The 26,463-nt window shown below is 37.5% G+C and overlaps 1 protein-coding gene across 13 annotated transcripts in view; it reads right to left on the bottom strand.

Annotated features, from left to right (window-relative positions):
• The window catches only part of Cask (calcium/calmodulin dependent serine protein kinase), a 389,850-nt gene that overhangs the window by 124,707 nt on the left and 238,680 nt on the right, over nt 1-26,463 (bottom strand). For all 13 annotated transcript variants that reach the window (XM_058582480.1, XM_058582484.1, XM_058582482.1 and 10 more), the window contains exons 6-9: nt 21,578-21,680; nt 13,018-13,193; nt 7,827-7,949; nt 817-900 (exon numbers count right to left, since the gene is read on the bottom strand). In XM_058582480.1, coding sequence (XP_058438463.1) covers nt 817-900; nt 7,827-7,949; nt 13,018-13,193; nt 21,578-21,680 — 486 coding nt within the window. The remainder of the gene's footprint in view (nt 1-816; nt 901-7,826; nt 7,950-13,017; nt 13,194-21,577; nt 21,681-26,463) is intronic.

The following is a 26,463-nucleotide window of genomic DNA, read 5'->3' on the forward strand; positions in this document are numbered from 1 at the left end:
GTAGGAGTCACATGAATAAAGAGGACTACTAAACAATCAGCCCCTTAAAGAGCAGAGTCAACATTTTCTGTATCAAAAGTAGGTCAAATATAAATGAATTTTAATGCCATAATATAATAGTTTTCCTATTACCCTAGGGTGGAATGGGGCAGGATAGTATTGTTCCATATAATTTTCTTCTAATGCTGGAAAGACTCCACTATTTAATGTTGGGTCTTTTCAGAACCTTTTGAAGTTAAGTGGACTCTCCATGTGGGGTAATTATTATTTTTTTTTGATGGGATAAAGGATAGGGAGTGAGGCAAGAGAGAGAAAGATGTCTAGAAAAAATAAAGAAAGGAAGGTAAGAAAAGTGACCTGAAAATATTTCCTAGTAGATCAAGGGATTTTATTTATTGCTTTGTGATGGGGAATCAATCCTAGATTGAATGTTAATTCAGTGTTATTTCCATTGAACTAAATTCACATTTTCTGTCAAAATATTAAAGTTTGAAAAAGCATCCTAGATTAATATTTAATAATAATGTATGATAATATTAACTATATGTCTGCAATGAATTTTAAGGGGAAAACTTCTAAAATAGAATGTATCTTCTAGTTATTAAAATTTGTTTTAGATTCATACTGAGATATTAATGGATTTTAAAAACCAAAATATTGTTGAAATGGTGGTAATTTTTGGAAATGAGAATTTAGCTTTAACAAAAACAATAGCCAACACTAGAATACACTGAAGGGCAACAAAACAGAATGAAAAGATTGTTAAGAAGATCGTCATCTACTGTATCTGCTTGCCTCGTTTCTGATTTAACTTACCTTAAGTTTCCTCCTTGCATTGAATTTCCTCAGTTGTTCTACTGTTTCTGGAAGATGAATCTTGTAGGCATAACGATCTCGCTCCTATAAAAGAAGAAAGATAATGAACATACATAACCATTTTGAAGACTGAAGAAACAATATATAACAAATGATAAAGTCCAGATTCTTAAATGTAAAGCTCAGATTGAATCCTAGGAGATTGGAGACTTTATCCCATGATATTGATAAATACTCTGAAATGAGGGATATGGGGGTTAAAATGGATAATAAAGTAATATTTTATTTTTAGCAATAATAAAGGACTAAAATAATAAAAGACTTTAATTTTCAGGTATGTAACTAAAATAGTCATAATGATTATGAATGTATGAAGTTACATTTGGTGTGAGTTTTGTCAGGTAAAATGAGCATTTGAAAAATTAACCTTACAACTGATTTAGGGTCAGAAATAACTGAAGTATAAAAACCACAAAATCATTGGGCATGGCTGTGCACACCTGTAATCCAAGCAGCTTGGGAGGCTGAGGCAGGAGGATTTTGAGTTCAAAGCCAGCCTCTGCAATTTAGCAAGGCCCTAAGCAACTCAGAGACACCCTGTCTCTAAATAAAATAAAAAAAGGGCTGGGTATGTGGCTCAATGGCTAAACACCTCTGGGTTCAATCCCTGGTACAAAAAATAAATAATAGATAGATAGATAGATAGATAGACAGATAGATCAATAGATAAATACAACAAAATCTTTCAACCAGGAAAAAGTTTTTAAGGCCATCTAATTCAACCATTTTCCCCATACGGGATCTCCTTCACTGCCTGATGGATGATGTACCATTTGATAATTTGTGACACATGTCTACAACCATAAAGTCATCACTACAATCAAGACAATGAATATATCCACTAGTCTCAAAAGTTTGCTCATGGTCTGAGGTTGTGGCTCAGTGGTAGAGCACTAGCCTAGCACATGTGAGGCACTGGATTCAATACTCAGCATCACATAAAAATAAAATTAAGGTATTGTGTTCACCTACAACATATATATATATATATATATATATATATATGTAAATTTTGCTCATAACTCCTTGCAATCCTCCCTCCCTCTCAGAAAACCACCAATTTATTTTCTATCACTATAGTTTGCTTTTCCTAGAACTTTATATAAGTAGAATCATGCAGTATATGCTCATTATTGCCTTACTCAGCATAATAATTCTGAATTTATCTACATTGTATATATCAACAATTCATTCCATTTTATTGCTGAGTGATATTCCATTGTACAGATGTACCATAATTTATCCTTTCATCTATTGTTGGGCCCTGGGTTGTTTTCAATTTTTGAGTATTACATATAAAGCTTCTTATAAACATTCATATACAAGTCTTTGTATAAATATGCCATTTCTTTTAGGTAAATAATAAGGAGCAGAATGGCTGGGCCATCTGATAGGAATATATTTAGCTTTTTAAGAAGCTATCAAACTGTTTTCCAAAGTGGCTGTACCATTCTATATTCCCACTAGCACTGCATGAGTTCCAGTTGTTCTACATCCTTGCCAACATTTGGTATTTTTAAAATTTTAGTCATTCTAACACATGTGTGCAGGTATCTCATTGTGGTATTAATTCCTATTTCCCTAATGACTAATAATGCTGAACATTTTTGTCTGTGCTTATCTGCCATCTGTATGTCTTCTTCGTTTAAGTGTCTGTTCAATTGTCTCCCATTTTGAATTGTGTTGTATGTTTTCTTCTTACTGAGGTTTGAGAATTCTTTACATATTCTAGAATATCAGCCCTTTATTAGATATATAATTTTCAAATATTTAGTCTGTGGTTTGGTTTTTCATTCTCTTTATAGCATCTTTCAGATAATAGAAGATCTTAATTCTGTATATAGTTTGCAGGTAGAGAGAATTGAATTTTCTGATAGATTGGATGTGGGGTGTGAGAGAAAGAGAAAAGTCAATAGTACCATCACACACAAATCTTTTTAATGTGAGCAACTGGAAGTCTGATACCAACTGAGTTGAGAAGATGGGGGCAAGCAGCCTGAAAGATGCATGACATGTCTGGATTCTAGAGCACCAAATGGGTACTTCAGTTGATCCTCCCCCACCTCTAGTGCTGGAGATGGAACCCAGGGCTTCACACATGCTAGTAAGTGTTCTACTACTGAGTACACTCCCAGTCCATGGAGTTGATTTTAAAAATATTTCACATTCAACAGAATGAACACTTGGAGTGTACTGTTGGAATCAGAGTTGTTGATAAGGAAATTGATTCAAAAGTAAAGTGCTAAAATGACTAGACAGAACAAGCATATTTCACCTCTACCAATTACACTAAAAGCTTCTGGTATGGTATATAAAGCAACTAATGGAATGCTTTGAAAATTGGAGAAAAGAAGGCAGACTGGGTAGGGATACCAGGATTCAAGGGGCAATCCTGTGATGACAGTGTCAGAATTTTTTGCCTCCTAACATATATGAGCCTGGGTGTGAGAGCAGCTTTCAACTTGGGAACTCCAAGGACGGAGAGGGCAGACAAAATGAGCCTCAAGAAAAGGCCACTGAGAATGGCTGTCCCTGAAGAACAGAATCTTCTCTGTGTCTTTAGATTCTATTACTACTATGAAAATGTAGCAGGGCATGGTGCATTCCTTGCAATCCCAGAGATTCAGAAGGCTGAAGCAGGAGGGGCACAAGTTCAAAGCCAATCTGGACAATTTAGTGAGACCCTGTCTCAAAATGAAAAATAAAAAAACTGGGGATGTAGCTCAGTGGTATAGCACCCCTGGGTTTAATCTTTAGTAATGGGGAAAAAAAAGAAAAGAAAAATAAAAATAAAGAAAGAAAATCTATTTTACAGCCTGGCTATGTGTTCTTCTCTCTAGCAGACTGGGAAGTTTACTGAATCTCTGACCATGAATTCTATGTCTAGTGAGTCTCCTTTCCATTCAGCATTCACTAATGTGAAGTAGACAAAGAGATAAGGACAAAGTCCAAAAAATAAAGTCATGTTTTAATTATGAATTCTGATATTTTCTAAGTAGACAAAACCCACAAGATTTTTCAGAGTTTATTAAGGTATCTCTTACCAGAAAACAAGCAACACCAAAAGCCCAAATGAGGCAAGAGTAAATATAATATTTTTCTGGATTAAAATCCCTCCTGACACTAATAATGTGATATGAATTCAGAAAATTTCCATAGCAATGTTTCCTGTACTTTAATAGAAAATACATGGTTCATAGTCCTTTGGGCACACTAGAGGCGAAATACATATTTAATGGGTGTGTTGATTGATTTTTCCAAAATTCAAATCAATAAGCCTGATATAAATACCCTTTATTAGCCAATAAACTTTATAGCCTACATATACAAAATGTGTAAAAAGAATTCAACCATCTGTGAGGAAAGTATAATCTCCATTGGCCTCTTTTTTTTTGGGGGGGGGAATGAGCAAGTCTCATTAATTTGGATAGATAAAGGTGTTAAATAGGTATATTTTAACAATTATAAGACATTCACATATTACTTGGTCTAATCTCAAATTCTTTTTTGACATGAACTAATTAAATAAGCCTTCTTTGGGTTTGTTTTATCAAAGAATTAATTGTCTTTTTCTTTTTTTGATGCAAAGCGAGGGTGTTATGACTGGGTACTCTTCATTTTGAGAGTTTTCATCATCTTATTTCTTCATTTTGCAGTTATTCAGGACTTCTTCATAATTAAGTCACTGTTTAAACATTAGCCTAGAATTCTAAATCAACACCACTTACATTCACTGAAATGAGTTACAGATACACATGGACAAGTATTGAAAGGTGACAGAAAACCACTCCCACCAGCTAGATGACCTCACTGAATCTTATTGAATCCTTCAGAGGACACATAACCAGTGAAGTTCATCTGTATTTCAGATACAGCTCACAACATTGAGCTCAAACAGCCTTCTGGACCTTTTTGTTTAAGTTAGTGACACTTCTTATCTTTTTCTTTCTGGTGCCAGAAATCTATAATGTATTAAGCTTAGTTTACTTAGAATAAGAACTATCATTGTTGGCAGGGGCAAGTGTTTCCAAAAACAAATGTTACTGGCCAAGAAAGCTTTGATAATGAAAGTTACTGTGAACATATATAGTATATAATGCTAAAACATTTTCTAAAGGATTTAAAAAATGACTAAAGTGGCTGCCATTTTCATCGCTATTTGGTATTTTGACTAGCTTCTAATGAACAAAATATCCCCATTAGAGAAAAACAAGGGAGAAATAGGAATCCTGTCTAAACTGTTCATTTTCATATCTGGGAGGAAAAAAAAACATTAAAAAAGTATCTAAGAACTGTTTACCACTGTTTTCATGGAAAAACTGGGAATAACTAGTACTGAATATCAGAATGTTGAATGAATATATGAGAAGTTGTATTCTTAAAGACAATCTGGAGTCACTGTACACCCTAAAATTTTCAATTAATATTATTTCATATCACTAAGATACATTATTAATCTACATTTTATGTTATTTTATTGTTTTACACAAGTTCTGGGGAAGAAGCATGGTATAATATAATGAATATCCAGCCAGTCATTAAATCATAAGTATTTATCAATCACATACTATGTGCCAGATACTTTCCAGGTTTATACAGAAGTGAACCAGAGTTGAAAATTCCTACCCTTGTGCAGCTAGGACAATTAACAAACAAGTAAGATTTAAGTACATCTTATGGAGATTATTGCTATAGAGAAAAATAAGTCAGGAAAGGAAAATAGGGAATTTTGGAGGCAAGGGGCATTCCTTCTCCCACATTTTAAATAGTGTTCAGAGAAGGTTCTAATAAGAAGCTGGTATCTAAGCAAAGATCTGAAGATGGTGAAGAAACAAGCCATGAAGACATATGGGGGCAGAATGCTCTAGAGAAAGGACATGGTTAAAACAGGGCACTAAGGCAAGAATGTACCTGTGGTCTGAGAATTAGCAAGGAGGCCGACATTATGGGAACTGAGTGAGAGAAGAGAGAGCAGGAAAGGGTGAAATCAGAAAGGTATTAGGAAGTCAAGCTGTAGAACAGATTAAGAAAGAATACTTCAGGGGAGAGGCCTGGATTCAGGAGACATCATTTAAGATAGCATTTAAGGCCTGTCAGACTGGATGAGTCTAGTCAAGTGACTGAGTATAGATTGAGAAAAAAAGGAGAAGCAAGGACAGAGGCCGGTGGCACTCCACTGTGAAGAGGGGGTTTAGGGGACACAAGGACAAATCAGTAAGTACTGAGGAAGAGCAGCCAGGGTAGCAGAAGACAAACCAGGAGAAAAGGTAGCCTAGAAGCCTAGGGAAGATAAGAGCTTCAGAAGAATGCTTGTCAAATGTTGCTGATAGGCCAGGCCTGGTGGCACACGCCTGTAATCCCAGCAGCTTTGGGGGGTGGAGGTCAAAGCCCATCTCAGCAATTTAGCAAAGCTCTAAGCAACTTAGCAAGACTCTGTCTTAAAATAAAAAATAAAAAGGGCTGGGGATGTGGCTCAGTGGTTAAGCACCCCTGGGTTCAATTCCTGGTACAAAAAAAAAAAAAAAAAAAATGTTGCTCATAGGCCAAGAAGGACAAGCTCTGGAATTTGACTACCAAATTTAGTAATATAAAGGTCAGTGGTGACTTGATAAGAGCTATGAAAATTTTTTTTGTTTCATTTTGTTTGTGATGCAAGGATGACACCCCGGGGCCTCACACATGCTAGGCAAGGGCCCTACCACTGGGCCCTCAGTCCCAGCCCAACAAAAGCTTTCTTAATGGAATTGGTAGGATTATGACCTTGACTAGTATCAGTTCCAGAGGAAGGGATGGGAGAAATTGGAAGATGTAAGTACAGACAACTCTTTCTAAGGGTTTTGAAAGGGAATCAGAAAATAGAGGCAGAAGCTAGAGGGGGCTGCAGGATCAAGAGAAGGGATATGTGTGTAAATGTAAGAAATAAAAATAAATTATAGGATGCTGGGACCAAAAGAGACAGAAAACTGATGATGAAGGAAAGGGGAAAGTTGTTGGTAAAAGGGACAGGATCTATACAAGCGACAGGGTCTTAGTGCTGAATTAAAATTCTGGCCTCACTAATGACAACTTCTGAAACTTGGGGCAAGATTATTTTGTGGGGGAGAGGACAGGGGACAAGTCTCTTAACTTCTCTGAACATTCATTTTCCTATCTATAAAGTGAGAATTTCCTGGAATTACTAAACTGTATAATGCTTTTTGTTTGTTTTGTGGTACTAGGGACTGAACCTAGGGGGCACTTTACCACTGAACCACATACCCAGCCCCTTTTTATGTTTTATTTTGAGACAAGGTCTTGCTAAATTGCTTAGGGCCTTGCTAAGTTGCTGAGGCTGGCTTTGAACTCGTGATCTTCCTGCCTCAGCCTCCTGAGCTGCTGGAATTACAGTCATGAGCTATCACACCTGGCTTGAACTGGGTAATGTTTCAATCAAACAGTACTGTTTCATTGGTGTCTCAACTTATAATTTTTCATAATACTCATTGGAGGATGGGATATGGGAAGGATTTTTAAAATGAGCCTCTTCCCTAAGACAGTAAATTCATATCTAGTTTCTATGGAAAAGCAGTTAAGGTTATAAAGAACATATCACACCTGAAATAAAGGAGTTCAATCTCACTATCAAAAAAAAAAGGATAATTAATTTGTTGTAATCTGTTGTAATTTCAGTCGTTCATGTTACATCTCTTGGAACATGTGTTGGCAGAGGGAAAATAGGCCTTCTTTCCTCATATATTCCATCTTCATCTGCTTTTGTATTCTCTGTATACTAGCTGAATGCCACTAGATTGTTCACAGATGATGCACAGGAATGACCAACAAGAGGAAGAAAAGAAATGGGATAATCTCAGAAAGAAGAAAAGGTAAAAAAGGGCCACTTTCTAGATCAATACACTGCTGTCATTGGAAGTGTTCAAACAGTGTGGGCGGTGACCTGTGAGCTCCTATACCTTAAGCCATGGGTGATTCAGTGCTTCATAAACGGTGATTCTTTCAGCTGGATCCAGCATCAGCATGCGACGTACTAGGTCTTTGGCACTTTCAGAGATATGGCTCCACTGCCGAGGATTCATCTGGGGAGGAGAAAAGGATGACTACATAGTTATCTTCAGTAAGAAGTTAACATTTACTCTTATTTAATATTCTTATATTGCTTCAGTGTGAATAAAAAATTCTCAGAGCAAAGAACAGAAATCTCATTTTAAAAGGCTTATTTTTAATGCAATTAAATGCATTAAACAGCTTATTTTAAATGCAATTCTTTGTTTGTGTTATTGTTCACTATATGAGAATTTGCATCAGTAAATATTCCATACATGTTCTTGTTGTTATGATAATATTTTCAATAATCAAAGGATAGAATGCTAACCGGTTTCTACCTTTAGATCCTCAGCTAAAGAGTCTAGATAGAATAACTTGATCCCAAAAGGACTAAAATAAAAAATTAAGATTTAAAGAAATACTTTATTTATTTATTTGGGTACTGGAGGTTGAATCCAGGAGTGTGTAACCACTGACCTACATCCCCCTTGTCCTTTTGATTTTTTATTTTGAGACATAATCCCACTAAGTTGCTTAGGGCCTTGCTAAATTGCTGAGGCTGGGTTTGAAATCGTAATCCTTTTGCTTCAGCCTCCTGAGCCACATACATCACTGTGCTTGAAGAAACATTTCAAAACATGTTTTTAAAACTGGGGATCAGCAGCAATTGTGAAGCTAGGAAAAATTATTAATAGGATATTTTGGTCAGAGTATGTCAATTTCAGTATATAAGGGGAAATGTACCATTATCATTGCCCTACAAAATAACCAGTTCACTTGTATGTTGTCCTCAGTGAAGTTTGTCTCTTGGAGATAAGAAAATTAAGCCACATGGTAATTTTACTAAAATCAAATAAAAAGAATTATGAGTTATTCGAAAGACTTCTGAAAAAAGCTGTGGGTCTGTGAGGAAAATATTGGAAGGTACCTGGGAAAGGGGCTATGTCTGAGGCCAGAAATCAGGGCTTGGGTCTGGGAAGAGAGTACAGACAGGGGGTAAAGATGGAACAGAGTCTCATTCCCGATTTTCAGCATCAGGAAGCTGCTTAATTAGGTGACCTTATGGGAGCTGCCTGGTACTAGGGGCGTCAAGCAATGTCACAGCTTTTTTCTTGAGTGTGTGCACTGGGGATGGAACCCAAGGCCCCATGTCTGGGTAGGCAAGTGCTCTCCCACTGAGCTTTACCCACAGCCCAAGGCCCTTGGGTTTCACCAGTAGAGACCCATGTGACCATCTAAGGGAGAAAGATGGAGCATAATCTCCACAACAATTTTAGGCCAAATGAAATCACAGTATTCGCATCACAGTTACAAGTGAATCATTCCAATTTAGCTAACAGCTAGCAAAGCCACTTAGTTCTGGCTAAGGTGAGGCTTCGTGCTTGTAGATGTAGATGTGGAGGGGAAAGTGATTCCATGTTAAGGACAACTCTTAAAATTAGAAGGTGTTCCATTTTCTTTTGGTAACAGGCAGAATTCCAAACAGTAGTCCCTTTTGTTTGTCAAATCCCATGAAGATGAATGTCATGAGACAGTTTAAAAGTTGTCATCCTATTGACATTGTCATCAAATGACCAGTTTGTAATAAGGAAGTGAGTGACTAGACAGGTCTTAGATGGCCTTGCTCTCTCTTCCCTATCCTGGAGCTGCTGTACTCTTTATGGTCTGAATGATTTTGTTTTTCTAGCAAAGGGATAGAGAAATCATCTGAAAGAGGTGGTAAGATTTCTGAACTTGAGTTTTTAAATACCATAGCTATAGCAGCTTAGAATATTGCTGTGTAGATACCAAATGGCTACCTGTGACCATGGTATAAGATGACACTGCATCTTTTATATAGAGTTAGGGAAATATTACTTTTTTCCTGTATAAAAAAGTTAATTGAGGTTAAATGTTAGCACCTATCTCAATTAAATAGTAGTCTCTGACATCTACTTTAAAAGATCAAGTAAACCAGCAAATAAGAATAAAAAGTCAAATTAAAATCACTTAAGCGCTGGGTGTGGTAGCACATGCCTGTAATCCCAGCCACTCAGGAAGCTGAGGTAGGAGGATCACCAGTTGTAGGCCAGCCTCAGCAACTTAGCAAGACCTTGTCTAAAAAACAATAAGAATAAAAATAAAAATAAAAAGGGCTGGGGGTGAGGCTCAGTGGTAGCAAGCCCCTGGGTCCAATCCCAGTACTATTAAAATAATCACTTAAGAGCAGTAGCAGTTTATAATTTAAATATACTACATTTAAAATATGTCATGGAACTATTCTTGAAAATACCCATCAAGATCAAGGATTTTGTTAAAAATTCTTTTGTTAAGAACCACCAGGGTGATAAATTTTGTTTTTTGAAATCTGTTTTAAAATAATCTAGTAGGCTGTTCATGGTGGTGCATGCCTGTAATCCTAGCAACTTGGGAGGCTGAGGCAGGAAGATCACAATTTCAAGGCCAGCCTCAGCAATTTAGCAAGGTCCTAAGCAACTTAGCAAGACCCTGTCTCAAAATAAAACATAAAAAGGGCTGGGAGTGTGGTTCAGTTGTTAAGTTCCCCTGGGTTCAATTCCTGGTACCAAATAAAATGAATAAAATAAAATAATCTAGTAGTATGTAGAATACAGGTAAAACAATATTGGTTATATATTAACTATTGAAACTGGGGTTCTACACTATTTTTCCATATTTTTATTAGTGTATTATAACTATACATAGTAGTGGGATTTGTTGTTACATATTCATACATGTATACAATACAACAATATAATATGGTCAACAGTACTCCCCCATCCATTGTTTTGTTTGAAATTTTCCATTATAAAAAGTAATAATAAATACTCAGAGAATCGTATCACTGTATACTTTTTAAAAAAGACCCACGAGTTTCATCACAGGTAGCAAAGATGGATCTATACTTTGAATTAAGCTGCTAAAAAAACCTGGGCCCTTGTAAGGAAAGCCATGAAGATAACTGAGATGTGAGATTAGCCAAATAAAGCAGTAAACAAGCTATTAACCTCAAAGCTTCAAATCCCATGTACAGAAATTATGATATAGCGCTGCTGTTATCCATCTGACTTATGCTAATACTTTTACTATTCCCTAGGAATAGGGAAATTTTAATAATTTACTTTTTGGACATTTTGAACAGTCCAAGTTTCTTACCAAGAAATAAAAATAACTATTCAATGTTTTAAAAATAGACAAATGCCAGACGCTGTCGGAATGAAACACATTGCCTTGGAAACCAGGAAGTTAGTAACTGAACAAACACAAAGGAAGAATTCTATTCTATTATTAGCAATGCTTATAACTCAAAAAGGCAGGTGGGAGATTTTATTATATGGTACCCACGTCATAAATTGCTGAGAGTATTAAATGAGTTAATATAAGTGCTTAGAGCAGTTTTGGTACATACCAAATGTTATGTCTCAGCTACCATTATTGTTATCATTATTATTATGTGGTTGTGTGATTTGATTTGATTCGTCAAAATTCAACCAGAAATCCCAGGCTGTGCTTTCCTGATAGCCACTCACAATTTCCAAGGATTGGAAGGGGATGATTAGTTACAAGCAATTTCCTGAGACATTTAGTTACTTCCAAAGTACCAATTTTATTCCCTAATGGCCAACTGACTCCAAGCAGAAAAGTGTATATCTACAATCACCTTCCTCTGTTAGCAGAATTTTGGCAGAGATCTTACACCAAATAAAACAAGACAAATCTGTATGTACTTATGAGTGGATGGTGTATAGGGCAAACAACCAAAAGTCTAGATCATTCTCACCTCCACTAGCTTTAGTTGGGGCTTAAAAGGATAAGACTGCAAATCTGAAACTACTATATCTTTTTCTTTTTTCCCCCCACGACCTACAAAACAATTCTAAATTACTGAGGAACTGAAAAGAAAACTTTAGGGGGGTCTAATAACCCTGTTTTATGTTGCCAGGCACGGCCAAAAATGAAACAGTGATTCCGTTGAAGAGAAGGTATAGTTTCCAAAACAACGAGAGGAAAGAGAGTCTCTCCAACACAAAGTTCCCTGAACTCGTATGCAGACAGTACTCCCCCATGCTTCCCACGCCTAGTCTCTTGTGGCTAGATGTAGTGTTATAGGCAAACAAGTAGAAGAGCTGGGGTAGTGAAATTCATCTTCAGTTTATTTATTTCCAAGAAGTCCTTAGGTCCTTCTTATATAGCCATTCATGATGTCAGTAATAACTTTGAATTTTTTTAAAATAATGAAAATAATAATTCACTAAATCACAAGTCAGTGATAGTCTGTGAACACATAGCAGCCAAAGAATATCAATGTTTAAGTCACATTAAAATGCCTCTAGATTATGTTATGGAGCATAGCTGTGATATTGGAATTTCAAGTTTATCCTAGAATGAAATTGGTACTTTTTTTTTTTTTTTTGATACTGGGGACTGAACCCAGAGGGGATTTACCACTGAGCCACATCCCCAGTCCTTTTTATTTATTTTTATTTTGACACAGGGTTTCACTAAGTTGCTTAGGGCCTCACTTAGTTGCTGAGGCTGGCCTTGAACTTTTGATCCTCCTGCCTCAGCCTCCCAAGTCACTGGGATTACAGGTGTGCACCACCATGCCTGGCCTAAATGGTACATTTTTTTTTGGCTGTGCTGACATACATTTAAAATTAAGATAAGGAATGATTAAAAGTACCTGAAAAAAATTTCCATTTCAATTTTACAAATTAAGCAAAAACCTTTAAATATGAAGCCCCTTTTCTCATCTACAGAAAGAAGGGCCACATAAGTTTTTTTTTTTTTTAAACTTGGATTAGTAAAGAAAACCTAGTGGCTGACAGTAACTTCAAAATGCTTGATTTTTTTTTGGGGGGGGGGTATTGGGGATTGAGCCCATGGATGCTCTACCACTGAGCTGCATCCCCAGTCCTTTTTCGTTCTTATTTTGAGGCAGGGTCTCACTCAATTGCAGAGGCTGGCCTTGAATTTGTGATTCACTTTCCTCGGCTTTCTTGGTTGCCAGGCTTATGGTATGTGCTACCGGACCCAGCACCAAACAAACTTTTCAGGATAATGTAATCTCAGTGGAAAAATTAAATGGTCATAAGACATTACCTTATATTTTCCTTTAATGATGCCTTCAAACAATCTTTCCTTCGTTCCGTAAAAAGGCAAACAACCACTGAGCAGGATGAAAAGGATCACGCCACACCCCCACACATCCACGGGCTTTCCATAAGGCTCTCTTTTGACCACTTCTGGGGCCATAAAGTGAGGTGTCCCGACGCGCCCTACGTTGAAAACAACAACAACATGAAGGAAAAAGATTTATATAAAATCAAGGCTTTCCATCTGAAAACCAAAAATAATAATAGTATGATCACAATCAGAATGAAAAGTCTGCCAAGAGAAATATCCTCTCATCACCTGTTCCCAGGAAATGAAGCTCACGATGGGGGTGGGAGTGGGGAGAATGTTTTCTCTAATCACCTCTTGAAAACACTGAGCACAAGAGAGGCCCCTGGGAGTCCTTCTTGAATTCTGCATGCTACATAGTAGAAATTAATGTTATTTATTGATTCATGAAGAGATTTAAGTTTTTAATTTGGAGCAGAGGTAGGTGGAAGAGTCTACAGGCAGTCTATGCCTGCCCAGGAAAGAGTCCAAGAGACCTGCCTTGGGCAGAAGGCAGAGGCAGGGAGAGGAGAGCTCAGGAATGAAGAAAAAAACATCTGTGGCAAAAAGATTACTTTTGGGGCTGGGGATGTGGCTCAGTGGTACAGCACTCCCCTAGCATAGGTGAGGCACTGGGTTCGATCCTCAGCACCACATAAAGATAAATAAATAAAGGTATTGTGTCCAACTACAACTAAAAAATATTTTTTAAAAAAGATTACTTTTGACTGCCAAATGGAAATTCCCCAATAAAACCTAATGCTGAGAACTTTTATTTGGAATATGAATTTCAATCTGCAATCCTGTTCATTTGATTGTAGCAATTAACAATGGTTAGTGGTACTTTGTTAGAACAGGAACTAGTCTTAGTTTCTTGCTAACATTAAGATTTTTCTTTTTAAGGGACACTTAACCACTGAACCACAATCCCAGCCCTCTTTTATATTTTATTTAGAGACAGGGTCTTGCTAAGTTGCTGAGGCTAGCTTTGAACTTGTGATCCTCCTGCCTCAGCCTCTGGAAACCAAGGGATTACAAGCACATGCCACTACTCCTGGCTCCCTAACATTAAGATTTGAAGAGAAATGATAGCAAATATATGACACACGTCGAAGCAAAACTAATGAAGTTCCTCCCATTAGCTCCTCTTTGACCTTCATCTTCTTCAATGAGTTTTCCTTTCTTTCCCCCTCTCTATCAAAAATTAGCTTTCTGGAAGGAATGTGATACCAGTTGTTTGCACATGAACAGCCATCTTTAACTCAGTATTCCAAAGGAAGTCTTTTCTTCTGTGAAATAAAAGGCTTGTACCCTGTAGTGAGATTACCATAGGATGGGGCACTGCCTTCTAGACTTGGCACTCATTCTAGATGTTTACAAGCCCACTCACCTTCCTCGCTCTGCCAGTCTCTGACTTGTCATACTGAATCCAATATAATTTTTACTTTGAAATTTGCACCAGTACTTTATCTACAGCCCAGAACTGTGGTTCAGAGCTTTGAAAGAACTTAAGAAATCTTCTGGTCCAGCTGAAGCGCAAGGCCTGTTAGTGGTTATTGAACTCAGTTGGGACAGAGAAGGATAATACAGCTCTCAGCTTGCATACTGGGGATATTCCTTTGTTGAAGATCACTATGGGTCCCCTTCCTCCCCACAAAATAGAAGAGGTTATGCTTAGGGTTCAATTTGTGAAAATGTGCTCATTTAAAATGTATAACGGATAAGTGAAATCTACAAAGACCTGGCTACAGAAATATTTTTATTTCTGGATTATCCCATTTTGCTTCCTTGAGTAGCATAAATAAGCTAAAGCAATGAGAGTTAAGCCTCCTACTTCATTAGCATCCTGGACAGGGAGGGGCCACTGGATATGAGCCTTGTTTTGATGGACAGGAGCTGGCAGGAGCAAGGAGAAGCAGGGAAAGAGCCCAGGGTACCATTTGGTATACTGGTACCAGGACAACAGTCAGGTACCAGCTGGGGGTTCAGATGAGGCCCTGGAATTCAACTTGATTCCTGCTATTTCCCATACAAGAAAGGGTCAAGCAACTCAAAACTGGGACCTCATTCTGGGAATAATCAGAGCCACCATGGCCAGTCCCAACCATCCTGAGGAGGTTTTCTCCAAATAGCTGGATTGAAGGCTACCCAATTCTAGGGACATTCTTGGGGAAGATGTTATGTGTCTTTGGGTTTAAGAATTTGCTCTTAGATGATCATGGGAACATTATGATGGAAAGAATATACAGAAATGTTTCTTTTATTTCAAGTACATTGGCAGAATGTGAAAAGGGCTGGAGTTAACCTTTATTATACACTACTTCCCCAAACTCCTTATTACTAATTTTCCTTCGTTGTGACCACTTGACTTTATGACTTAGACCACAAAATTCTAAGAACAGGAAACCAATTACCAAACCAAATTAAATGTCATTGTTGATGAAATACTTCAGATGTACATTTAAATGTTATACTTTGATAATATAATTAAACCTTCTACCTAGAATCTTGGGGTTCTAAATAGCTACATTTTCAATACTTTTGGATTGGAACCTTTATGTACAATTTCCTGACCTCTTTTACCTAGGATGTTGCAGAGTTGTCACTATGGATGTTAATTAAAGATCTCTACTGTAGAACAGAGAGCACCCTCAGAAACTTCAAAGGTTTGTAAAGGTTGATTTCATTGTTATTAAAAGGCTGCTGGGTTTACCAAGTTTTGAGGTTTGCTTACTGTATTTTTTTTTCTGTCAGGCTTTCATTATTTTTTTCTCTTGCTATGATTACTCCAGTTCTAGCTTCTCCTAGTTTGTTGTGTATAATCTGCTATTAACAGGAAACTTACTAGCAATAAGATTCTTTTATTTAATAGCAATTTCTCAGGCGTTGCTAGGTCTCCGACACCATGGTAGGCACTGTGGAAACATAGGAGATAAGCCTTGGTTCTCCTACCCCTTACAAATCTGAGTCTTTGCTACAATTACAAGTCCCTGCATCAAGTGCAATGCGGAGATGATGGAGCCCAGATGATTCTGGTAATATGGAAAGGAAGGAATAGGACTATCTAACTCAGATGGTTTAAGATCAGCCTACTTTTAAAAGGAGACAATTGTTAGTGCAGACTTCAACAATAGTAGGAATTAACCAGATAGATAAAATGACAAAAGACATTCCAACGAGAGTAAATGGCTGGTGTAAATTAGGAACACAAATCTATACAACTTTATGAAAAATGGGAGTAGGTCAGCCTCAGAGAAGGTCTTTAGATGCTCAATTGAGAGGACCATGAATGGGTTTTAAGGGTAGGAACAGTTTTGCTGCTATTATAATTAGTTTCTAGGTTCCTAATTGCATTGTGGATATGTGAGTTCTCCAAACAGCTGAGTTTCAGATAGGGGAAGCGTAAATATATTTAAATAGATTTTTTTTTTAAAAATTTAGTTCTTAGTTGTAGTTGGGCATAATACCTTTATTTATTTGTTTATTTTATGTGGTGCTGAGGATTGAACCCAGTACCAAGCACATGCTGGGTGATCGCTCTACCGCTGAGCCACAACCCCAGCCCTCTTTAAATGGTTTTTACTTTATGGCACATATAAAGAAGAGGACCCCTTTCTATTTGGAAGACTCAGTGATCAAAGATTCCAAGTGACAGGAAAGTAACTCTTTGTTATATATAGTTTTTAGTTGTAGATGGACACAATTTCTTTATTTTTATTTATTTATTTTTATGGGGTGTGAAGGATTGAACACAATGCCTCACGCACGAGAGGCAAGTGCTCTATCACTGAGCTATACCCCTAGCCCAGGAAAGTAACTTTTGATTTCAAAGTTGATAAATACTAGCAAAATTTCAAAAGCACCTAAAACCACAAGAAAGATTCTTCTGTGAGAAATCTTTTATCCCTTATCTACTCATATTGTATTTTTAAAAGTATTATAATGCAGCTGTGGATGTAGCTCCATGGTAGAGCACTTGCCTAGCATGCATAAGGCCTTGGGTTTGATCCCCAGCACTGCAAAAAGAAAAATATATATTGTAATGTTTACAATAGTCATTTCAAGTAAATCTATGTTAAGAAATAACAATATTTAGGCCGGGCGCAGTGGCGCACACCTGTAATCCCAGCAGCTCGGGAGGCAGAGGCAGGAGAATCACGAGTTCAAAGCCAGCCTCAGCAATTTAGCGAGGTGCTAAGCAACTCAGTGAGACCCTGTCTCTGATAAAATACAAAATAGGGTTAGAGATGTGGCTCAATGGTCAAGTGCCCCTGAGTTCAATCCGTGGTACCCCACCAAAAAAGAAATAACAATATTTTGACTGTCATAAAGTATTTTAATTTTAGAGCATAGAAAATAATAAAAGTTGAATAACTGGCACTCTGGGAATTCAAAATTAGATTTCAAAATACAATTTAGGGAAAAGCTTCATGGACTTTAGAATTACCATGGAGAAAATATCCAGGTAAATCTAATGAATCTACTTTTCCTGTTCAATGAAGATGAACAATAAAATATGGAGCCCATGACATTCTGAATAGTAACAAGATGAAGATTTAGAGTGCTTGCCTAGCATGCTTGAGGCACTGGGTTCCAACCCCCATACCACATAAAAATAAACAAATGAAGTAAAGGTATTGTATTCATCTACAACTAAAAATAAAATAAAATAAAGATTTAGAGCAACAGAAACAAAATCATTATAAATGGACAATATATAACATATAAAAGGAACTCAATTCATTTTATTTTATCTCCTCTCATTAACCTTGGGGAAGTAATCATCAAATTATTTCTTATCATTGTGCTATATATATATTTTTTTGTATCGGGGTTGAACCCAGGGGCACTTAACCACTGAGCCACATCCCCAGTCCTTTTTATAGTTTATTTTGAGATGGGCCTTGCTAAGTTGCTTAGGACCTCACTAAGTTGCTGACACTGGCTTTGAACTTGCTATCCTCCTGCCTCAGCCTCTCGAGTCAATGAGATTACAGGCGTGCACAACCATGCCCAGCTCATTGTGCTATCTTATCACAGGGGTGATCTGTACATATACCACATTTTAGAGAGTTGGTTTACCAGCAATATTTGTTTAAAAAAGTAACTTAGGATTTTTAGTTGATTGCAAGATCAGTATGAGCCAGTAGTGTTACGTGGTTGTCCAAACCGCTAATGAAATTTAAGGAGCCTGATGGAAAGGTAAGACCCAGAACAAAAAGAAGTGCTAGTCCAATGCCTCTGTGCATGTGGGACTGACTAAATCTGTAGTTAGGGTATTCAGTTCTGGCCCTATCCTTTATGCACAGTGAGGAGATTTGAAACCAGTTTATATAAGGCATGGCTCCATTAATCTAGGGAAGTAAACTGGATAATACTTAGGGGGACATGGTAGCTGTCTTTAAGTATCTGAATGGCTATGATATGGAAGGAGGAAAATTACTCAGAGTGACTTTAAAAGTTAGAATTTGGACCCAATGTGTGGAAGTCACAGAAAGACAGATTTCTTAATACAAGGACAATTTTTTTAAGTTTCCTTTTTTTAAAATTTACATATGACAGCAGAGTGCATTACAATTCTTATTACACATATAGAGCGCAAGTTTTCATATCTCTGGTTGTATATAGTATATTCACACCAATTCGTGTCTTCATACATGTACTTTGGATAATAATGATCATTGCATTCCACCATCATTAATAATTCCATGCCCCCTCCCTTCCCCTTCAACCCCTCTGCCCTATCTAGAGTTCATCTATTCCTCCTATGTTCCCACTCCCTATCCCACTATGAATCAGCCTCCTTATATCAAAGAAAACATCTAGCATTCGGTTTTTTTTTCCTTCTCCAATGCCATCCATTTACCTGCAAATGCCATGATTTTATTCTCTTTTACTGCTGAGTAATATTTCATTGTGTATATATGTCACATTTTTTAAAATCCATTCATCTATTAAAAGGTATCTAGGTTGGTTCCACAGTTTAGCTATTGTGAATTGTGCTGCTACAAACATTGATGTGGCTGTGTCCCTGTAGTATGCTGTTTTTAAGTCCTTTGGGTATAAGCTGAGGAGAGGGATAGCTGGGTCAAATGGTGGTTCCATTCCCAATTTTCCAAGAAATCTCCATACTGCTTTCCCTATTGGCTGCATCAATTTGCAGTCCCACCAGCAATGTATGAGTGTGCCTTTTCCCCCACATCCTCGCCAACACTTATTGTTGTTTGTATGTATAATAGCTGCCATTCTGACTGGAGTGAGATGATATCTTAGAGTAGTTTTGATTTGCATTTCTTTAATTGCTAGTGATGATGAACATTTTTTTTCATGTATTTGTTGATTGATTGTACATCATCTTCTGAGAAGTGTCTCTTCAGGTCTACAAGAACAAACTTTTAATACTTAAGGAGTTTTCCAAAAATGAACTGTCCTGGGACGTAATGAATTCTTTGCCTTTGGAGGAATTAAACCAGAATTCAACCTTTTTTGGGGGTACTATTATGGGAGAATTCCATCATCAGTTATAAGTCTAGAGAAGTTAAAGCTCCCTGCAAACCTGGGGTTCAATGAGTCTGATTAAACTGTGCTCTACTGCCTGACCTTTTCGTCAGTCTTCTAGTCATTGACAGAAAGTTTTAAATTGGCAGGGGGAAAGCAGCATTATTTGAAACTATACTCAATTTTTAGTTTTTCATGTTAATGGAAAGGATTAGCTGGAAAAGAATGCAAAGCTAGAGGAAAACTTATATATAATTTAATTTTAGAAGTTAAGGTGGTAAAAATGATTTAAGGAATACAACTATAATCTATGGCTCATTTTTAAGAAGATGGTCTAAGTTATCACTGTTTGATGATTTAGCTAAAACCAATTAAGTTGCATGAAATATCCTGTATAATGGATTATTACTATTTTTTTAAAAGTATTTATTTTTTAGTTGTAGGTGGGCACAATATCTTTATTTTATTTTTATGTGGTGCTGAGGATCAAACCCAGTGCCTCAGGCATGCTAGGTGAATGCTCTACCTCTGAGCCACAACCCGAGCCCCAGATTATTATTTTGATATTTGTTATTTGTCAGGTACTTGAATTTAACATCAGCAGTCTTAAAGGACGATTGTTTAAAAAGTTCTGTTGAGCTTTTGCATTTTCCTTTTTGAGAAACCTGGCAGTACTTTCAGATGGATAAGAGAAAGCCCTGACTAAAAGACTGATTGTGCTGGGTGTGGTGTCCCATGCCTGTAATCCCAGTGGCTCAGGAGGCTAAGGCAGGAGGATTGCAAGTTCAAAGCCAGCCTCAGCCACTTAGCAAGGCCCTAAGAACTCAGTGAGATCTTGTCTCTAATAAAAAATATACATACAAAAAAGGGGCTGGGGATGTGGCTCAGTGGTTAAGTGCTTGTGAGTTCAATTCCCGGTACAAAAAAAAAAAAAAAAAAAAGACTGGTTGTGTATAGAAAGGAGAACTATGCAATCTGCAATACTATGAAATAAAACTGAAAACAAGTAGCATTCTGAGTTGGAGTCTATTGAAAGGAATAATAAAAAACCCCAAATACTTGAATCTAAAATTAGCATACACCTATGTATACTTTCTTTTTAAACTTTTTTCCTTTTTATTCCCAACTTAAAATTGAGATTTTTAAAATGATGCTTCACTTTGGTTAATAATAAAATCATGGGCTGGGGTTGTGGCTTAATGGCAGAGCGCTTGCCTAGCATGTGTGAGGCACTGGGTTCAAGTCTCATCACTACATAAAATAAATAAATAAAGGTATCGGTATTGTGTCCATCTACAACTAAAAAAAAAATAATAAAATCAGTCTGCATTCACATTTTCTTGCTGTCCATAAACATATAGGTTGATGGCCTGAGCAGGATTCTTTGATGAACCAAAAAAGGAAAACACTATGAAATTAAAAATTAGCCATAAATGTAAACCTAACCCACATGTTCTAGATTTGACTTTGGCCAGTACAACTTTTTTTAAAAAAATATTTTTAGTTATCAATGGACCTTTATTTTATTTATGTATATATGGTGCTGAGGATCAAACCCAGTGCTTCACACATGCTAGGCAAGTGCTCTACCACTGAGCCACAACCCCAGCCCTGGCCAGTTCAGCTTTAAAAGCATCTATGGCCTCAATTATCATCTCCTTTGAAAAGTGTTTTTCTCTCTCTTCCTCCATTCCTTCCTCCCTCCTCTTCCTTCTTCTTCTTTTTTGGAGCTGGGGATCAAACCCACCATCATGTGCATGCTAAGAACACACTCTACCACTGAAGTACCCTCACAGCCCCAGTCTATTCTTAAGGGACTAAAAGTCTGTTATGACTACTAAGGTATTAAATTCAAAACTACCTAATGGTGCTTTTGCAGGGGTGGAGTAGGGTGGAGTGGGGTATGAAACACTGAGGTTGGGCTAGTATTTAGTTTGAAAGTTTTAAACCGAACTAAAAGTGACCAGGTTTTGAAGGAAAAAAATATTAAATGTGGTCTTACCTCCAGCTACAAGTCCAGACTCTCCTAATTGAATAGCTACCCCAAAGCCCCCAAGTTTAACAGGTGCTGAGTTTTCTTTTGAGGCAAGGAGAACACAGTGGGGCTGAAAAGAAAAAGAGACACACAGAAAACAAACCCAGAGATAAGGATTAGTTGAAGACAAACAATTCAATTCACTCAAAACAGAATAACATAATAATATAGTAACAGTTATAAAATTCCTGAATTATTTCAGATACTTGAATTATTTGTCCTATTGCCAATTCTGGCTGACTTCTCCAAAGACTTACCTGTTTTGCCAATCATTTTTAGGAATTATTTGCTTCCAAGATTAGGGTATGGTGCTAAGAATTACTCAGAAAGTACGGATATTCAAGAAATACAGATAACATTTTCTGCCCTTTTATGCGATACTATCTGTCTTTGGTAGTCTCGATGTGTTTCAGGAAACAGATGTGTTACACTTGTGGCCAAAATGTTTCTTATAACCTCTGACTTTACCTAACCTTGTAACCTCTACTTTATACCTTGGCCTTCACCACTAAGGGCCTTCTTTGTCCAATGCTGATTAGTCCTCCTTTGTCCACGCTCTCCTATTCTCTTTCTTTTCTTCCTTCATTCCACTTCTGAGTAAGAGGAGTACCAAACAGATGTTCGCATTTAATGACTTTAATTGAGCTGTGTTCCTTGGGGATGCACTACCCGATCTAGGAATGTCTTTCTGTGGGAGCGGGAAGTGAAGAAGGAGATCACTTGGCCAATCTCTGGTCCAGAGCAAGAAATCCTCCCCAAAGAGTAGCCTGCTTGACCAGGGCCTCCTAGATATCATATGCTTTGCAGTAACAATGACAATTTCTTTGTAGGACCTTCTCAACTATATCTGTCTCTTTATGGAAGCTTATTAGAGCTGGTATCAGGAGAGAATTTAATTGTGGGGACATTTGTTTCTGCTACTGTGTTCCCTAATATGCTTATCACTACATTGACCTGCTCTCAAAATATAGGTTAGTAAAAATAATGAACCTTGTTGTACTGAAATACAAAGTATTTCACTCTCTCCTATACTTTCTCATTCATAAATGGTACAGTTTTAGCTGAGATGATAGTGTTTAAAAGACTGTGCAATAAAATCGAACTGGTATACTCAGATGTTTGAGGATGATACACAGATGTGGAAGGGATCCTCATTTGGCCCAATGAGAGCATCAGGATTCTACTTTGGAAGTTAACTCTTGCTGTCCAAAGAAGTCTTTACAAAGAGTCTAGCACAAAGATGAACCCTCAAATATAAGTGTGTACGAATGTGTGAGAGCAAGAGAAAGAATTAGAGGGAAAGCAAGCAAATGAAGAGTGAGAAAATAGCATGACAAAGCAGTGAGAAGGTTCGATAAGAGAGGGAGAAAACCTCTACAGAAATCAACCATGACGACCACTCTCACTAAGAACTTTCAGTTGGTTTGAGGAGATTGATGACAATATGCTAAATGAGAAAGCAAGAGCCTTAGTATGATTCTAGTGTGGGGCACAGCACATGGGTAAGACTAGGAAAGGGTGGGCATGGTGCAGGAGAATCCTGGCCATGCCTATGAGAGAGTTTTTTTTTTTTAAATCACCTTCTTAGGAAGGAGAAGTAGAAGCTTAAATTAGAAGCCTCTAGTACATACTCTTCATAGTTTGTTGACTCTGTATATGCTAAAGTTAATGTTATACTGTAATCCATGTAATTCTCATCATGTAAGGATTCAGTCACAATAAATCCTGAAGTGAGATGAGTCATAAAGTTTGAGCTTAAGATAGAAAATCAAGAAACTCATTGGTAAAAATTAATAGAATGTAGACAGGTGCAGTGGCGCATGCCTGTAATACCAGTGACTTGGGAGGCTGAGGCTGGAGGATCACAAATTCAAAGCCAGCCTTGGCAACTTAGTGAGACACTTAGCAACTCAGTGAGACCCTGTCTCTAAATAAAATATAAAAAAGGGCTGGGGATGTTGCTCAGTGGTTAAGCACCCCTGGGTTCAAGCTCCATACCACCCCCCCCTCCAAAATCAATAGAATGTAAAGCCAGGTAGCATGAAGTGTTATGAGGTAAAATTAAGCCGGTGAGGAAGTGTTACAGGTTTGGGGATTAGTAGGCTGCCAGTTATTTGGGGGGAGGGATGTCAGAGAAGGCCTCTTTAAAGAGGTACTATCTGAACAGAGACCAGAATGAAGTGAGAGAGCAAGTCTTGGAGAAGGTGCAGAAGATAGTCAATAGGAAGGTCCAGGGGGCTGGGAGGGTTGGTATGTTTGGAGAATAGGAAGGAAGGAAATGTGTGAAAAAGAAAGAGGTAGGAAATGTGGTCTGAGAGATGATCAAAGGCTCTGTCATCTAGGGTCTTGAAGCCATAATCAAAATTCTGGATTTTATGCTGAGCGAGATGGGAAACCACTAGAGATCTGAGCAGGGGTTTGTAAAGGAGCATTCTGCCTGCCCTGAGGAGGAGTGCTTGTAGGAGCCAAGAGTGGAAGAAAGGAGACCAGTTAGGAGGCCACTGCCATTGACCAGGCCAGAGAAGATGATGATGTGGAGTCAAGTGACAGAAGTAGAGGTGATAAGTGGTCAAATTCAGTTTATGTTCAGAAGGTAAAGCCGACAGGAATTGCTGCTGGATGTGGGTGTGAAAGAAAGAGACAAGTCGAGTGTGACAGGTGGGTTTTTGTTCTAAGCAACAGAGTGAAAATGAAGATGCCATTTGTTGAAATGGGCAATACTGAGGGAGGAGTATGTAAGGGGAATGAAGAACATGCTCAATACACATTGAGCATGGGATCATATGAGATGGGGGGTGGAGGGGAGGCCGGGGTTAGCAATGAAAATTTGGGAATCCCCAGCATGTTCAGGGTTATTTATAGCCAAGACAATGATAATAAATTAAGTCTAAGGGAATGACAACTGATAGGGAAGAGGTTGGGGAACTGAGCCCTGGTGTGTACTTATATTTGAGAGCAAGAAAATAAGAATGTTCTAGCAAGACATTGCTAAGAGAACGACCAGAGACTGAAGCAGGAGGAAAATCAGAATTTGGTGTCCTGAAGCTAAATGAAGAATGTCTTTTGAGAAGGAATGATTAATAGTGATCGATGTCACTAAGGCCATTTAAGTTGAGAACTGAGAACAGATGATTAGATTTGGCAACTTGGAAGTCACTGGTGATCATGATAAGAGTGTCATTAGTGGCATGATGGAGACAAATATCTCCATTGAATCAGGTTCAGGAGAGAATGATGTGGGGAGACTAAGTATAGACACTCTTCCAAAGTTTTGCTGTATTAGGAATGGAGAAATGGGATGTAACTAGAAGAGAATGTGAAGCTGTGGAAGTTTCTTTCTTTTCTTTTTTAAAATTTTTTTAACATTTACAAGTGGAGGAAAATAGATTAATAAAACTCCAGGTGTCATCACCTAGCTTTGACAATTACTGCCATTCTGCCATTCTTGAATGGCCTATCCCCTAACCATCTATTTATTTATTTTGCACAAGTACTTAAAAAACAAATCACCTCATTTCATCTTATAATTCAGCATTTTAACAGAGAATTTAAAAATCACCATGGTATCATTATTGAATTGAATAAAATAAGCAGTATTTTAAAAATATCATCTAATACCCCCACATTGCATTTCTCTCAACTATCTCAAAAACGTTTTTTTTTTTTTTAATTGTGAGTTGGTTCAAAATGGGATCCAAGGTCTTTAGATGTCTGTATTAGAGATCCTGCTATTTGTGTCTATTATTTAAGTGTTCATGCCATTGACTTAAGATACTAGGTGATTTCCCCCATGGAATCCCCCACAATCTGTATTTGGTTAATGGCGCCCACATGATGTCATTTAATATGTTCCTTGCCCTCTTGCATTTCCTGTCTATTGGTAGCTAGATCTAGAATTTTCATTATATTCAGATTCAATTTTAGTTTTATGCCCTGATACTTCACATGTGGGGCAACTATTGCATTGCCTCAGGAAGGATATAATGTCTGATGCCCTACTTTTTAGTGATAGGATTCAGTGGCAGGATCAGGGTATTGTCTGCCCAATCCATCATGGTTTCATGCTCCATCAATTTTTCACTCAATAATGTTGGCAGCCATTGATGCCTAGATCTGTAATCTGGGGTTCCAAAATGGAGGTTTTCCTCACCATTTTTTTGTAAGAACTATTAAAGATAGAGAAAATGAAAAGAATGTTATAGTAAATAGCCACTTACTCACCACCTAGATTCTCCAATTGACATTTTTTATATTTGTTTTTATCAACTATCTATGTATGTCTAACCTATCATCAATTCATCTACTGCTGGGCATGGTAGAGCACACCTGTAATCCCAGTGGCTCTAGAGGCTGAGGCAGGAGGATCAAGAGTTCAAAGCTAGCCTCAGAAATTTAGCGAGGCCCTAAGCAACTCAGTGAGATCCTGTTTCTAAATAAAATATACAAAAGGGCTGGGATATGGCTTAGTGGTTGAGTGACGCTGGGTTCAATCCCTGGAACCCCCCCAAAAAATTCCATCTTAATTTTTATTACACCTCAGCCATACATGTTGTTAGAATGTAATATGTGTTAAAATTGCTTAAGGTATGGGCTGGGGTTGTGGTTCAGTGGTACAGGACTCACCTAGCATGGGTGAGGCACTGGGTTCAATTCCCAGCACCACATAAAAATGAATGAATAAAATAAAGGTACTAGTATGGCAACATGTAAATCAATGGATGTGTAACTGATATGATTCTGCAATCTGTATACGGGGTAAAAATGGGAGTTCATAACCCACTTGAATCAAAGTGTGAATCATGATATGTCAAGAACTATGTAATGTTTTGAACAACCAACAATAAAAAATTAAA

The sequence above is a fragment of the Marmota monax genome, unplaced genomic scaffold, assembly GCF_021218885.2.
Source record: "Marmota monax isolate L192 unplaced genomic scaffold, Marmota_monax_Labrador192_F-V1.1 WCK01_AAM20220418_F8-fsc00182, whole genome shotgun sequence".
Classification (NCBI taxonomy): domain Eukaryota; kingdom Metazoa; phylum Chordata; class Mammalia; order Rodentia; family Sciuridae; genus Marmota; species Marmota monax.